This window comes from Poecilia latipinna, unplaced genomic scaffold (genome assembly GCF_001443285.1).
Source record: "Poecilia latipinna isolate Pla-1442-1.1 unplaced genomic scaffold, P_latipinna-1.0 Scaffold2721, whole genome shotgun sequence".
Classification (NCBI taxonomy): domain Eukaryota; kingdom Metazoa; phylum Chordata; class Actinopteri; order Cyprinodontiformes; family Poeciliidae; genus Poecilia; species Poecilia latipinna.
In genome coordinates this window covers 55,959-69,964 of record NW_015115337.1, presented here as the reverse complement: position 1 = coordinate 69,964, position 14,006 = coordinate 55,959, and the positions used below count along the sequence as shown (strand labels likewise).

The 14,006-nt window shown below is 39.2% G+C and overlaps 2 protein-coding genes across 2 annotated transcripts in view; one reads left to right on the top strand and one right to left on the bottom strand.

The window, feature by feature from the left end:
• The window catches only part of LOC106938891 (tryptophan 5-hydroxylase 2-like), a gene marked incomplete at its 5' end in the record, with an annotated part of 7,870 nt that extends 4,427 nt beyond the window's left edge, over positions 1 to 3,443 (top strand). Inside the window, 3 exons of the mRNA XM_015021085.1 lie at positions 120 to 215; positions 1,695 to 1,828; positions 2,369 to 3,443. Coding sequence (XP_014876571.1) covers positions 120 to 215; positions 1,695 to 1,828; positions 2,369 to 2,543 — 405 coding nt within the window. The remainder of the gene's footprint in view (positions 1 to 119; positions 216 to 1,694; positions 1,829 to 2,368) is intronic.
• A 1,730-nt stretch (positions 3,444 to 5,173) lies between these two features.
• LOC106938888 (carbohydrate sulfotransferase 8-like) lies at positions 5,174 to 13,302 on the bottom strand. Its single transcript, XM_015021081.1, has 4 exons — positions 13,117 to 13,302; positions 9,619 to 9,793; positions 6,998 to 7,038; positions 5,174 to 6,236 (listed from the first exon to the last, which is right to left on the bottom strand). The coding sequence occupies exons 1-4, from the start codon at positions 13,261 to 13,263 to the stop codon at positions 5,247 to 5,249; spliced, it is 1,353 nt and encodes a 450-aa protein (XP_014876567.1). The 5' UTR covers positions 13,264 to 13,302; the 3' UTR covers positions 5,174 to 5,246.
• Between the last annotated feature and the right edge of the window lie 704 nt (positions 13,303 to 14,006).

Genomic DNA, 14,006 nt, shown 5'->3' with positions numbered 1-14,006 from the left:
GTCATGTGACTCAGTGGTTCAGCATAGGTCATCACTGACTAACTGCAGTTACACTGAATGACCCGAGGGTGGCGCTGCTCTCCAAAAACACTGACTGACAGCTGGTGTTTCTGTTTCAGTGTTATTTCTTCACCATCGAGTTTGGACTCTGCAAACAGGATGGTCAGCTCAGAGCTTATGGAGCGGGATTACTGTCATCCATCGGAGAGCTCAGGGTAGGACGCACACACACATACATGCACACACATACGTCCAAAGTATCTTCAAAATTAAAATCATATACATAAAATATATTGATACATGTACCATTGATTAAGATCCAGAAACAACTGTATATCAGTGTGTTTTTAGCCTTGATTTAAAGGAATTCAGCTGTGTTGCAGTTTTCTGTAAGTTTATTCAAGATTTATGGTGCACTGAAGCTAAGTTCTGCTTCAAAATGCTTGGTTCTGGTTCTGAGGATGCAGAGCAGACCAGAATCAACAAACTGTTAGCAGTAGTTTGGTGAAAAAAATGACTCTCTTATGGTTTATATTTATTTTAATCCACACACTTATTCCACACACGTATTATTCATAATATTTTAAATAAAAATATTTGATCAAAAATATATATTAATTTCTGTATATTTTTAGGTACCACATACACCTTTTGTCCAATGTAAGGTTGGACAAAAGGTTGGGTTTAGGCATCCAACTAACCTTTATAAAATATTCAGTCTTATAGCACAGAGTAATCATATTTCCAACTCATCCCCAGTGTAAGAGTTGGCAATTTACACACAATTCATGTGTGAAACAGCGACGTGAATTAGAAAGACATTATAGTAATTAGCAGTACCTTCTGGCAGACCTTAGCAGGTTCCGGGAGACAACCAATCAGAATAAGAGCTTGTGTGAATATTCATGAGGTCCTGCTATTACACAAACCTGCTATAGGGGGCACTGTGGTGATACACAGATTACACACAAAATCAGATTTATGTGTATTAAACGGATATCTCGGGTTTTTTTGCATTTTGGGGGTTATTGGACCAATAGAAAACTTTCTGCGCTTTTAGATTTTTGTCAAAATTAGCAGGACACCGCTCCTGTCGTGTTAATTCAAAATGTCCTGCTAGTGCTGTGTGTATTCTGTCGAAATGTCCTGCTAAACCACATGTACTAACACACACACACACACACACACACACACACACGCACGTTTGCGTGGCTATCTTTGTGGGGACTTTCCATTGACTTCCATTCATTTCTACAGCCTAAACCTTAACTTTACCCTTTTCCCAACCCTACCCATCACATACCTAACCCTAACCAAAACTCAATTCACACCTTAGTCCTAACTCTGACCCCTGACCCCAAAACAGGGTTTCCCCTTGTGGGGACCAGGCTTCGGTCCCTACAAGGAGCAATTGGTCCCCACAATGTAGTATGTATCAGGAAAATCATCCCCACAAGGTATTACAAACAAACGCGCACACACCCGCGCACACAGACACACACACACACACACACACACACACGCACATTGTAAACAGGTTTAGGATTGTGACTTTGTGCTGCAGAAAACTGCATCCATTTTATAATATGTGGAGTTCCTCTGGGTTCTGTTCTTGGATCTCTTCTTTTCTTTTATATTAAAAAAGTTGGGAACCTATTAATGGTTAGATAATTGATCAGACTGTTTTTTCCCAGCATGCTCTGTCTGATAAAGCCTGTGTGAAGATGTTTGACCCAAAGACCACCTGCAACCAGGAGTGTCTAATCACCACCTTCCAGGATGTTTATTTTGTCTCTGAGAGTTTCGAGGAGGCCAAGGAAAAGATGAGGTAAACAACAAAACACACAAACAAGTAGAAAACACACTGATGAAAACGCTGGAGGAGTTGAGCATTGACTAACAAAAAACATAAAAACTGCAAAAAAACATAAAATCTTAACATGAGAAACATCTCTTGTTTTAAGTGAAATAATCTGTCAGTGGAACAATTACTATTTTTTTAAAATCAATATTAAGGAATTATTTACTTAAGACAAGCTCCTATATCTCGCTGAAAAGTTACTTGTAAGTTAGTTTGATCTTATTTCAAGTGAACTTAGATATTTCTAGAAACTAGACCAAAAATACTTGGTAAGATTTTATGTTTTTGCAGTGTACACTATGAGACATAACTAAAACATCTAGTTTTAATTTCACCATAAAGAAATCCTTCACTCCAAAACCAACCAGAGTTAAGCTAATGATACCATTGTGATTCTGATGGTGTTTCTTTCAAATCTTTTTTATTTTGCTCTGAAACTGTAAAACCTGACTGTTGATTCAGGAGCAAAAATATTCCAGACGTGTCCGGTTTTTTTTTATCTTGCAGAGAATTCGCCAAATCCATAAAGAGGCCGTTCTCTGTGTACTACAACCCATATACGCAGAGCGTGGATCTGCTAAAAGACACGCGCAGCATCGAGAACGTGGTGCAGGACCTGCGCAGCGACCTCACCACGGTCTGCGACGCCCTCGGCAAGATGAACACCTACCTGGGCATCTAAGGCCGATGCAAACCCTACCACACTGCAGAAATACTAAATATTACCAAGTATTTTTGATCTGGTTTCTAGTTCAAATATCTTAGTACACTTGAAATAAGGCAAAATGAACTTATAAGTTACTTTTCAGCAAGATATAGAAGCCTGTATTTAATATTTGCACTGATAAATTGGCTCAGATTTCCTTAATTTTGGTAGATCAGTGATCTTATCAACCTCAGCAAAGATCTAAAAATCAGCCGCTGTCCTCTTCTGCCCTGCAGTGAGAGGTTTGACCGACAGACAAGCCCATCAGGTCATGTTAACGATGGTCAACCCACTGTTGCCAATTCAACAACTTCTTGCTACATTTAGCAACATTTCAGACAAAAATCATTATTGGCCAAATTTGGAATTGGAAGGTCAGGATTTTTAAAGATCGATAATCAGCGATCTGCCAGACAACTGCAGTCAGTGCTCCTCTACCTGTATTACAAAAATAATTCCTTTATATCGACACATCTTGAATATATGACAAGACATTTTTCCATAAGTGAAATAATCCACCACTAGTATGTTTTTATTGACTTTAAACAATCTCCTATATCCTGTTTAAAATGTACTTCTAAGTTACATTTGTCTTATTTCAAGTGTACTAAGATATTTGGATTTGAAAGTTGATCAAAATACTTAGTAAAATTTTGTGTTTTTGAAGTGCAGGAGCTCTGATCGATCCAATCAGAGGTTCTGACTTCAGTCTCTCAGATTATCAAGCTGCTTCAAGTATCTGTAAAAACCTCCGTCCAGCATTTCTAACGTCCAAACGTCTGATTTCATCCAGTTGATGTCCGCTCTGCTCATGTCAAATGTCTCCTGTAACTGAGTCCAAGCTGTCAGAATAAAGTGAAGAATCCTCCACACTCAGGAAGTCTCTTTCTTTAACTGATTATCAGTAAAGAGATCATTAAGTTAGGAAGCAAACTGATCAGACCATCATCATCCTCAACCACACCCCAACTTCTATGGATCAGTTCTGGTTTCTAGGAAACACATCAGGACTTTTTCCTAGACAATCGGCTGAACTTTTCCTGCAACTAACTGTACGCTTTCTTTCATATGACTATTAGGAAAAAAATGAAATAAAATTATGAGAATTTACTTCTTACTTCTCTAACATAAAAAGCACTTCTGGATCAGTTTATTTTCTGTGTGCATGCTCTATATTCGCCAACTCTTAATTCATGAAAGCTTGGAGAAATGCAGACTCGATTTTTATCAGACCTGAAGCATCGGTTTCATGATGGCTCTGTGGGAGACGGAGCAGAAGAGTTTCAGGATAAAAACACAACTTGGACATTTTAAAAACACTCAGGTTTATTGAGAAACACATGGTGTTGTGATGGCAGTGTTAAAGCTGGTGGTAAAAACATAAACAAGGACTCATTTAAGAACTGGAGCCTGAAATTCACTCCTTACAGTGTGTGTTTAACGTTGGGGGATTTTACAAGCATGACTTAAAGTATATTCAGCTTTTTGTCTCTTTATCTTCCTAGTTGTCATTTTATCTAAACATTTAGCTAAAATTATATATTAAATATTTAGTAGCTAAATATTTAGTTTACCCTCTAAATATTGGTAAACTCCCAATATTTAGTAGTTTAGGTGCTAAATATTAGCAAGCTAAATATTAGCAAGCTAAATATTAAAGTTTGTAAACTAAATCTAAATTAGCTTGCTAATTAAATATTTAACTTGCGTATAAAATACAAAATCGGATGCATTTTGTCCATGAAGGCTCAGAGAGGAATCTGATGTGATCAGCTTCACGTCTAAATGAGTGAACAGGGAGAATGTGGAGTTGGATCGGCAGGTCCAGATCTGTGAATGTTCCTGAAGGACCCAATCGATCCATTGATCTTATTATCAGCCTTTACCTTTAATCCAGGTCCAAGCTTTGGCCAGCTATCTGATCGAATTCTGCTATCAACGACAGAAAACCTGAGGGAAAGTCCAGGGACTGTCTGGTTCTGGGCTCAGAACAAATCTCAGTTCAGACCATCCATTAAAGGGCCAGTATTATGTTTTTTCCAGGCACATGGTGCCAATTTGTAGCATAATCAAGTATGTGACCTTCAGTTGTTATAAAAATTATTATTGGCAACATTTTTATACATTTTTATCAGCATTGCGGTGATCAGTAGCTAATTTAATGAGCTCAGCTTATGCACAGTTTTACCAGGTGTTTGCTAATTGCTACTGGCTAGTCTGAAGGAGCCGCAGTGAAGGGCTTCTTTGTAATGCAAGAGCTGGGAAGCTTACACTGAAATAAGAAAACAGGTGATCCAACTTAAGAATTTTTTTTTACAAGTAATCAAATTGAGTTTATTCAACTAAATATATTTAATATCTTATGTTGAACAGACGTAAATAAATTAAGTTTGACGATTTTACTTTGATTACAAGTAGTGAATTAAATGTTTTAAAAGTTGGAGCTCCATTCTCTGTGTAGAAACTGCTGCTGTAGGGAGGAGCTTCGCCCAGGAAGGCAGGGCTAGGTCCACCCAGGTGTTTTGCATAGCTGAATGGTTGCCATGGAGATTAAAGGATTTCTCAAACATGCATGAAAGAATCAAAGCAACACTCCATGTATATTTTTGATTGGGGAATAATATTATAAAATGATGAAAAGGTAAAAAAGTTGATTTTACATGATACTGCCCCTTTCAGTCAGTGGAGGTCAGGGAACGGTTTGGGGTAGCTGAACATCAGGTAGTCCCTGTAGTAAAACTCAAACACCTTCTGCCTCTCGGTGCGGTTCAGCTGGGAGAAATAATCCTGCGTGATTCTGGACGAGGTCCGCTTCGCCCGCGGGTTCCTGTCCTTGAAGTCCGGGAAGGTGAGGTTTCCCGGAGCGCCGATGCCGCGCAGCAGGAAGTCGGCGTCCTCCTGCAGGCTCTCGATCTTCCCAATGAAGTCGTAGTGGATCAGACACGGGCTGCAGAGCTGGCTGACCCGCTCCCAGTGGATGTCCATCCCTACGGGTCGCTGCGCGTCCAGCAGGTACTGAACGAACTCCCTGAAAGTGACGCCGGCGCCGGTTTTCAGAGCCGACCCTGAGGCGTTGGCCCGGTACCTGGAAATGATGGCCCGTCCGAACACGGGATGATAGTAGGAGTTCGGACTTTCAAACTTGTCCCGGAAGGCCGAGACGAGCCGCTCGAAGGGCTCCCTGACGAACAGAACCTTGGTGTAGGTTCGGAGTCTCTCGGCGATACCGGCCCGATCGTAGCTGTCCAGCCGCCGCAGCTGGTTGCTGTAATGAGCTGCATCGTGAGGAATATCCTGAGTGGATCGGGCTATGCCTGCCAGAACCATCAGGACCCGTTTCCAGTTGGAGCAGCCGGCTTTCGGCACCTCACAGTACAGCAGCCGGAACCGGTCCTCCACGTAAAGCCGGGACACCTGCTGCAGCCTGACCCGCTGCTTTCGGCGGACCGGCTGGTACTTAGAGCAGACGCCGTTCAGCTGGCGGTGCCGAGTCCGCTGCGTCCTCAGTGCCGTAGAACCTCCAGAGGGGGCGCCCTTCAGCAGCAGCTTCCTGTGGCGCTTAGTGACTGGCTGCTTGTTGCCTAGCAACGGGTCTGAACAAAGATGGAGGACAGGCGGGAAGCCGGGGAAAAGTCCAGCAGAGATGTCTTTAGTTTGCCAGGACGGAACCTGAAACACAGAACAGAACCACAACCAGAGTAAAAACCAGATGCCAGAACTTCTGATCCAGAGTGAAACTGCAGCAGGAACTTAAGAGAGTTTTCACACCTGACAGTCCAGTAGACCCAGTTTGAAACTAAAACGTTTGTTACATTTTCAGCTACTGCGCTTCGCTTTCACGCTTCACTGTGTCAAATAAACTAAACTCTTAAAAAAAAAAAAAAAAAAGTTCCCCCCCTCCCCTGGGGTGGCGCTGCACCAAGAACCACTGAAGGAAACAACACAAAAACCTACGAAGACACCGACCGTAACTTCCTTCTTGACCAAACGTAAACAAAATAGAGTGGCGTTAGATCTTATGAAAATAGTCAAAATAGTATGAGAATAAAGTCATTATGAGAATGAAGTAATTTGAGAATAAAGTCGTACGAAACTAAAGTCGAAATAATACGATATTAAAGTAATTTTAATATTAATACAATTGTAATTAAGCTACGACTTCTATCTCTTATTATTTTAACTTTATCCTTGTAATGCTACTTTATTCTCAGTTTTATTTTTCTTTATTTGTTATGCCCAATACTCCATCGTACTATACATACATATTTAGGTTGTACAGATATTCAGCATCTTGCCGCAGGAATTGCACAAAAATGTCAAAATTCCCCCAGAAACGTAAAGAACAATAAATAACCTATTAATTTATCAGTTTTTGATGCTGCTGTAATGTTGCAGATATCCAGCAGGTGGTGCTGTGGCGCCATAGTTACCTTCCGTTCAGGCCACGTCGGAGCCTCCAGGACAGGAACACCTGAAACAGAAGAACAGAGAGTTGAATATGTCTGAATTTTAGCTGTTGCTCTTCATGTCTGCGTGACGGAGGCTCTGTCTGGTTCTGGTTCGGTGTCAGTGAGTCGTTCTGATGAAATAAAAATGAAGCTGCAGAGGTTCTGCTGCCTCAGTGATGTGACAACGCACATTCTCTAAAAGCTCTCTCATGATACTTTCCAGTCACACTGGCAGATTTTCAAATATTCATGAGGCGAACATCAATAAAACATGGATGGAGGGGATGAGGAAGGTGGAGAACAATTTAATTCTTCAGGAGGAATCATCCAGAACCATCCACAGGAACCATATTCAGAACAGAACCGGACCAGCATCACATCCTTATTTTACAGCTACAGATTTTCTATTCCACACATTTTACTTCACATGCTCTATTCTACATGCTATGTGACCCATTAAGTGTTATGTTGCAGTATAATTTACTCATATTTATAAACAGAGGCCCTGAATTATTTTACTAGATTCTGTTATGAGACTAAATTAATTATAAAAAGATAAACGTGTTACTTGTCTACAGATTAAAGGAATAATAATGTTTAAAAAACACAGTTTCGTTTAAAAGAGCATTGAAATCTTTTTTATTATTATTTAAATCTCGGTTTATGTGTAATTTGTAAAAAATGTGACATCTGACCAACTTTGTGATATTACATGTCAATTATAATTTATTAATTATTATATGTTAATGTTGAAATGTCTTATTTTTGTGTCAGTTAGGAAGATTTAGTAACCACTTCGCTGGAAACTATCGTGGATCCTAATAAATATTAACTTGCACATGTTCTGCTCCACATGTTGTACTAATTTGTAACAGCTTCACAATTTCTGTTCTACGTTTTCCGCTGCACATGTTCCAATCCACAATTTCTTCTTCACATTTTGTATTAATTTGTACCAGCTCCACATGTTCCAGCTGCACATATTATCCGCTTCAAATGTGCACAATAAATTTCGAGGTGGAACATCTGAGGCAGAAAATGTGCCGGGTTCACATGTTCTGTTAAACATATTCAATTTTGTATCTGCACATGTTCCATCTGCACATGTTCTGCTCTACATTGTGTATTTGATATTTTCTGCTATTCGTGCTGTTTTGTAAATGTCCTGCTCCACATGTGCTGGGTTCACATGATCCGTTAGACATATTCCATAGCACATTTGCTCCAGGTGCACATGTTTCTTCTTCACATGCTCTATCCACATTTTAGTCCTTATAATTTGCTTTAGATGCTGTGTTTATTTGTATGAGCTCTGGATGTTTCAGTTTCCCTCTGCGATGAGGTTTTGACCCAAGTGCTGCAGAAACATGAGAAAAACCTTCATGTGACTCTGCAGTAGCAAACCAGGAAGTGACGAGTTGCTGTTATTTCATGCCAGAGGACTCAACACCTTCATTTTCCCCTCAAGTGATCCGATTAACAACGACGATCAGGTGATGAGTCCGCCTCATCAGTCTCACACCTCATATTTCTGTAAACACCAACGTTAACAGATCGGAGAGTTTGGACGGAGCAGCTGTAGTTTTTTTTAATAAATCATAAGAGACACGGAGCGCAGGGAGGGGAGTCCACAGGGACAGGGTGGGCGCAGAAAAACGGGGCAAGAAGCAGAAATAGATCAGAAATCCTCCTGAAATATCGTCTGGCCCCAAGCTTTGTCTCCACTCAGCCGAGTATTTTTGGTAGTTTCTCGTGCAAATATTTTTTTATATACCATCATTTGCAAGCTCCAGTTTCTTGTTGAAAAGTTGAGTTTTGTCTTACTTCAAATGTACGAAGATATTTGCACCAGAAACTAGACCAAAATTACTTCTTTGGTAAGATTTAGTGTTTTTGCATTGTGACTGTTTCAGGAAGTGAATCAGGTCCAGATGTTAACATGTAGGTTGGTTTTTAAAACCAGTCCAGACTGTAAACCAGGCAGGCAGATTCTCTGACCGCATCAGTTCCAGTTTAATTCTCACCGGTGAAACAGCAGCCGACCAATAATGGTCATGCATCTGGAGCTGCAGTTTTAGACTAATATCCACCATCTTCCAAGGTTTATCGTAGCTGCAGACTGTAATGCATGCCACTTTGTTTACTTTCACCATGATCGCTGTCGTCATGGACGCAGTCCAACTCCACAGAGGGAGTTAATGAGTGGGAATCAGGTGAAGCTGGAGCTTAATTACAGGTGCAAACTCTGATCTCTACCCGGCCCACTTAAAGAGCTGTAAACTTCTGCTGCAGCTTCAAGATTACTTTGGATTATCATCCTTCCTTCAAGTCGTTAAATCTCTGCTTTTAAAATCCATAAGTGCTTAATTATCACATCTGAGGGCTCTGCAGCTACAAGAAATTTTTATATGGGGCAGAAAGAAGGTTCTGGGTTCGAATCCCAGCAGGCATTTCTGTATGAATTAGACTGCATGAATTAGACTTTCCAACTTTAGTTATCAGATGAAGAAGAAGGAGCAGGAAATTAATCTTTTAACAAACAAGAAGCAGTTTCACAGCCTCACTCAAACTGACCCCAGACCAGCCGACCCGACAACACCGACCTGGGTTCTGTTGCTGCATGGAGTCAGTGAGATGTTGCAGGAGGACCAGAAGCAGCAGTGACCCGACTCCCAGGAGAAGCAGACACCAACGGAGGCGAGGCCGCGAGCGGAGGAGTTTCATCCTCCTCACAGAGCCCTGCAGTCCCACCGGCTGGTTCTGGGTCAGCCGCAGAACCTGAGGATAGAAGGTCACACCTGGGTCACAACAGCTGCAGTTAACGACTATTTTAGTAATCGATTAATCAATTATTCCAGTGATTAATCATTAATAAATAAAAAAATTGGCACATTCTGCAGATTTTTCATTTAACCACTTAAACATTTTATACATTATTATAAATACATTAAAAAATGCAAATAAACAAATAATTAAATTCCTTTTTTAAATTAGAAAATAAATGTTTTATACTTAAAATTCAACAACCGCATTCCTTTAGTTTACGCTTTCTTTATTATCTTACATTTTTTGCTACTCCGGTTAACAATCAAGTGTAATACATCTTTCAAATTAAATAATCAACCAGTGAAACTTTTTATCAATATGAAGAAACCATTTACGTAAAACAAGCTCCTGCCTTGCTTAAAATTTACCTGTAAGTTAGTTTTGTCTTATTTCAAAATATTTCCATTAGAAACTAGACCAGAAATACTTGGTTAGACTTTGTATTTTGCAGTGTATCCCAGAAACTTCTCCTAAACGCTCTGAGGATGTTTCCAGCGTTTTGTTGGACTCCCTGGTCTCTTCCTGCCTGCCTGTGGCTCCATCAGCTTGGAGTGGAGCCCAACTGGGACATATTTATAGATCAGAGTGCTTCAGGTTATTTTTATCCGCAAATACAGAAACGGAGGAGGTGAAATCAGATCGCTTCTGCAACATGCAGCCGTTAACCGCATTAATCTGCTTGAGGATTCCTGATTCGGAAATCTGAACGTTTTACCTCTGGAGGAACGAGATGGTCACAAAAATCTGATAATAAAGCAGAGTCACATGCACAAGCTGGATGATGAAGAAATATGACAGTGATAACAATTTGATGAGTTTAAAAAATGTTCTGTGAAATTATAAATTTTTTATTGAGATTCAGCCACTAGTTTACAAATTCCCAGTCGGACGTGTGAAAGCGTACATGCGCAGAACGAACGGCTGCATATTTGTACTATGCATCCGGACAAATGACAAAAACAAAATGGCGGATAGTATTGTACTATTTGTACAACAGCATATTAGGACCATTGCAGACAGAAAAAAAGGACTGAAATTCTGCCAAAAAAAAATTAGATTAAGCTTAGTAATGTTTGAGAAAAAAACTTACAAATTTTTGAGTTTAAAGAGTCAAAAATTTGCCAGAAAAACTCCTAAATTTTGAGTCTTAGATTTTATTTCTAGAAAAACATGGAAATTTGAGTAAAAAATATTCAATATTTGGAGTTTTTTTTCCTAGTTTCTGTTTTTGCTTTCTTCGCTGTTTAAGTGGGTTATGAGGTCACCAGGTTTCCCTGCAGGAAATGGAAGTGTTTCCATTCAATAATTAACAGAGTCATGACCTTTGACCCACAACAGCTCTGCAGGATCGAGTTACCTGCATATTTACAGGTTTGTGATTAAGGATGCTGGCAATGAATCTACTTACGATTAATTGTTTATTAGATTAAAATTAGTTCTAATCGATTGACCACTGACATTCTCTTACACCTTCTTTTAGTGTTGCAGTTTGACCTCCATTCAGCAGAGGGCGCCACTAGTCATCCTTATGCACAACGTTAATACAGAAACAAAGATGGCGGAGGGGTTATGAGAACGGAAAAGACTAACGGTCCAAACGGAGTCCGGTGTGGGGTGAAAACGCACTTTATCCGGTTCTGTTTTGAAATATAAACACTTGATAAGCTCCTTAAGACTCTACCATCAAGAGAAAAAAGGCTGCTTATCAAATAATTGTTGGTCGATCGATAAGATGTCTGAAAAGTAAATCTTTCAGCCAAAATTAGAAGGAGGTGAGACAGAACCGATCTGGGTTTCTGGAAGTTAGAAAGCTGCGGCAAAAAACAGCTGAATCAGGGCAGGACTCAGACTCGGCCCGAGTCTCTGCAGGTCTCAGCCATGCATCAACATGTTTACAGACTGCAGGTCACCAGTCCGATACCAGCAACAAGTCGGATCATGTTTCACTGAGACAAACAGGAAGTCAGCTGGGGAGAGATGATCCCTCTGAGGATTCCTGCAGGAGTTTATTCCTCTGAAACGGGACAGGAAAGACTTCTCCAGATAGAAACCTAGAGATGTTCTGAGATCTTCATCAGTTTGAAATCAAACTGACAAATTATCTAACGAAAACATATATAAGAAGAAGCATGATGCTCTGTAAAATGTCCTGGTGGACAGCTGTATTGACTTTAGAAAACCTAGAGGACCAGAACCAGGAGACCACATGGATTCTGCTCCTCTCCACTTCTCCTCGTACAACAAATTAGGGCCACTGGAGACAGTTTTAAAAAAAAGGAAGAGCAAATTTCTGCCAAAAAAATGAGGAATTTTGATATTAATCTCAGAAACTTTCTAGAAAAAATTGTGGAAATTGCTGAGTTTGAAAAGTCAAAACTTTTCAACTCAAAACAGGTTCTCTTTGTTGATGTTGCACCTTTTCCTTGCACACTTCCTTCTTCCACTAAATTAAAAAGACTTATGTTTAGATTAGTAACTCACTACTTGAGTGACCTTTTTATCTTATTTTTATTTTATTTATTTTTTTTTACAAAATACCTTTTTACTTTTATTTGAGTAATTTCTTGGACAGTTTCTACTTGAGTACAGAACTAACCAACTTCTTCAGCAATGACTTTTTGTGGCTCCCTGTAACGGTGCAGATGGATTACCCAGGTGTTTTGAGTTTCCATTAATTTTTTTTTAAATATTCTAATTTTCTGTGACTCAATTTTGGGTTTCTATCTGTTAACCATAAATATTAAAATTACAATAAACAAAAGCTTAGAATGCATCACTATGCGCGATGATTCTGTATAATATGTGGTTTCAGTTTTTGATTGATAATGAGGTCGGTTTATTCAGTTTTCAAGGTTCTGTAGTTCCGCAGATTTTTTATTTAATTTTTCTATTTTATCAAAAATCATATGGTCATTGTAGGTAGAAAAAAGGTCTGTAAAATACCAAACAACTTAGCAATTCTGAGATTAGTCTCAGAAATATTCTAGAAAAACCTTAACATTTCTGAGTTCAAAAGTTTAAAATTTTAAGAAAAAAAAACACGAAAATTTCTGAATTTGAAAATTTTATGAGTTTCATAATTTATTTATTTTTTATTTGTCTTATAATCAAAATCAAACCGATTTATTTTCCAACAAATTAATTTAAGCGGTGCTGCTCTGGTTTAACTCTCAGTCAGGTCCAACAGAATCTGTTTCAGGAAAGTGGGCTGGATCCTATTCTAGCTGATTCAGATGAGAACCGAACCTCAGTAACAGGTCAAACCTGACACTCACCTGAATCCCGGATCGGCTCCAAGTTCGGGTCCGGCATGGACCCTGTCCGCCGGGTGCTCCGCTCTGGGTCAGAACCAGGAACCAGTGTCGGTTTGATGTCAAGTCCGCTGGAAGCAGATCGATTACGCCCAAAGTTCCGGACCACATCCGGAGTTAAGCGGAGGACCAAACCGAACATCAAGGTACAGAGGAGAAGAAGACACGAACCGGACGTTCACTACCGGCCTCTTCATCATAAAACTCAACAGGCAGTTTCCATAAATCCGCTGCAGATCTGAAACAGTTGGACCTCCAGATGATCCAGAACTTCTCAGAACTTGTAATAATATTCAGGTTCCTTCACTGGTTCGATTCAATTCCAGATATGAAATATTAACCATAATAGTAAGACAGATTGTGTTAAAACCAGAGTTGGGTAGTAACAAGTTACATTATTTACTTGAGTAACATTTGAAAATATATACTTATGAGTATTTTAAAGAGGCTGTACTTTCTACTTCATTATGAAGTATTTACATCCTTACTTGAGTAAAATTCAAGGATACTCTACCCACTTTGAATAATTTAATTAATAAAAAAAGAACAAGCTTGTTTTCACCACAAATTCAGCAAACACATACACATGCTTGTAGTGTTTTGTAGGTTTTATATTGAATGAAATTGGATTGGAAAAAGTGTTCTTTTTCCTAATTTTATTAATAATTAATTAATAGTAATGATATTATTCATATGAATTATTTTCATGTTGATCTTTAACATACCAATATTTCCAACTTTATATTTTGGTCTGTCTGATTACTTAATTTTTAAATATAAAAAGACTTATGTTTAGATTAGTAACTCACTACTTGAGTGACCTTTTTGTCTTATTTTTATTTTTACAAAATACC

What these genes read in the sequence shown, in the direction of transcription:
- LOC106938888 (XM_015021081.1), bottom strand. Translation starts at nt 13,263, where the DNA reads ATGTGGTCCGGAACTTTGGGCGTAATCGATCTGCTTCCAGCGGACTTG. An exon ending in GGAGCCGATCCGGGATTCAG is followed by an intron (nt 9,794 to 13,116) that starts GTGAGTGTCAGG and finishes TTCTATCCTCAG; the next exon opens with GTTCTGCGGCTGACCCAGAA. An exon ending in CATGCAGCAACAGAACCCAG is followed by an intron (nt 7,039 to 9,618) that starts GTCGGTGTTGTC and finishes CTTCTGTTTCAG; the next exon opens with GTGTTCCTGTCCTGGAGGCT.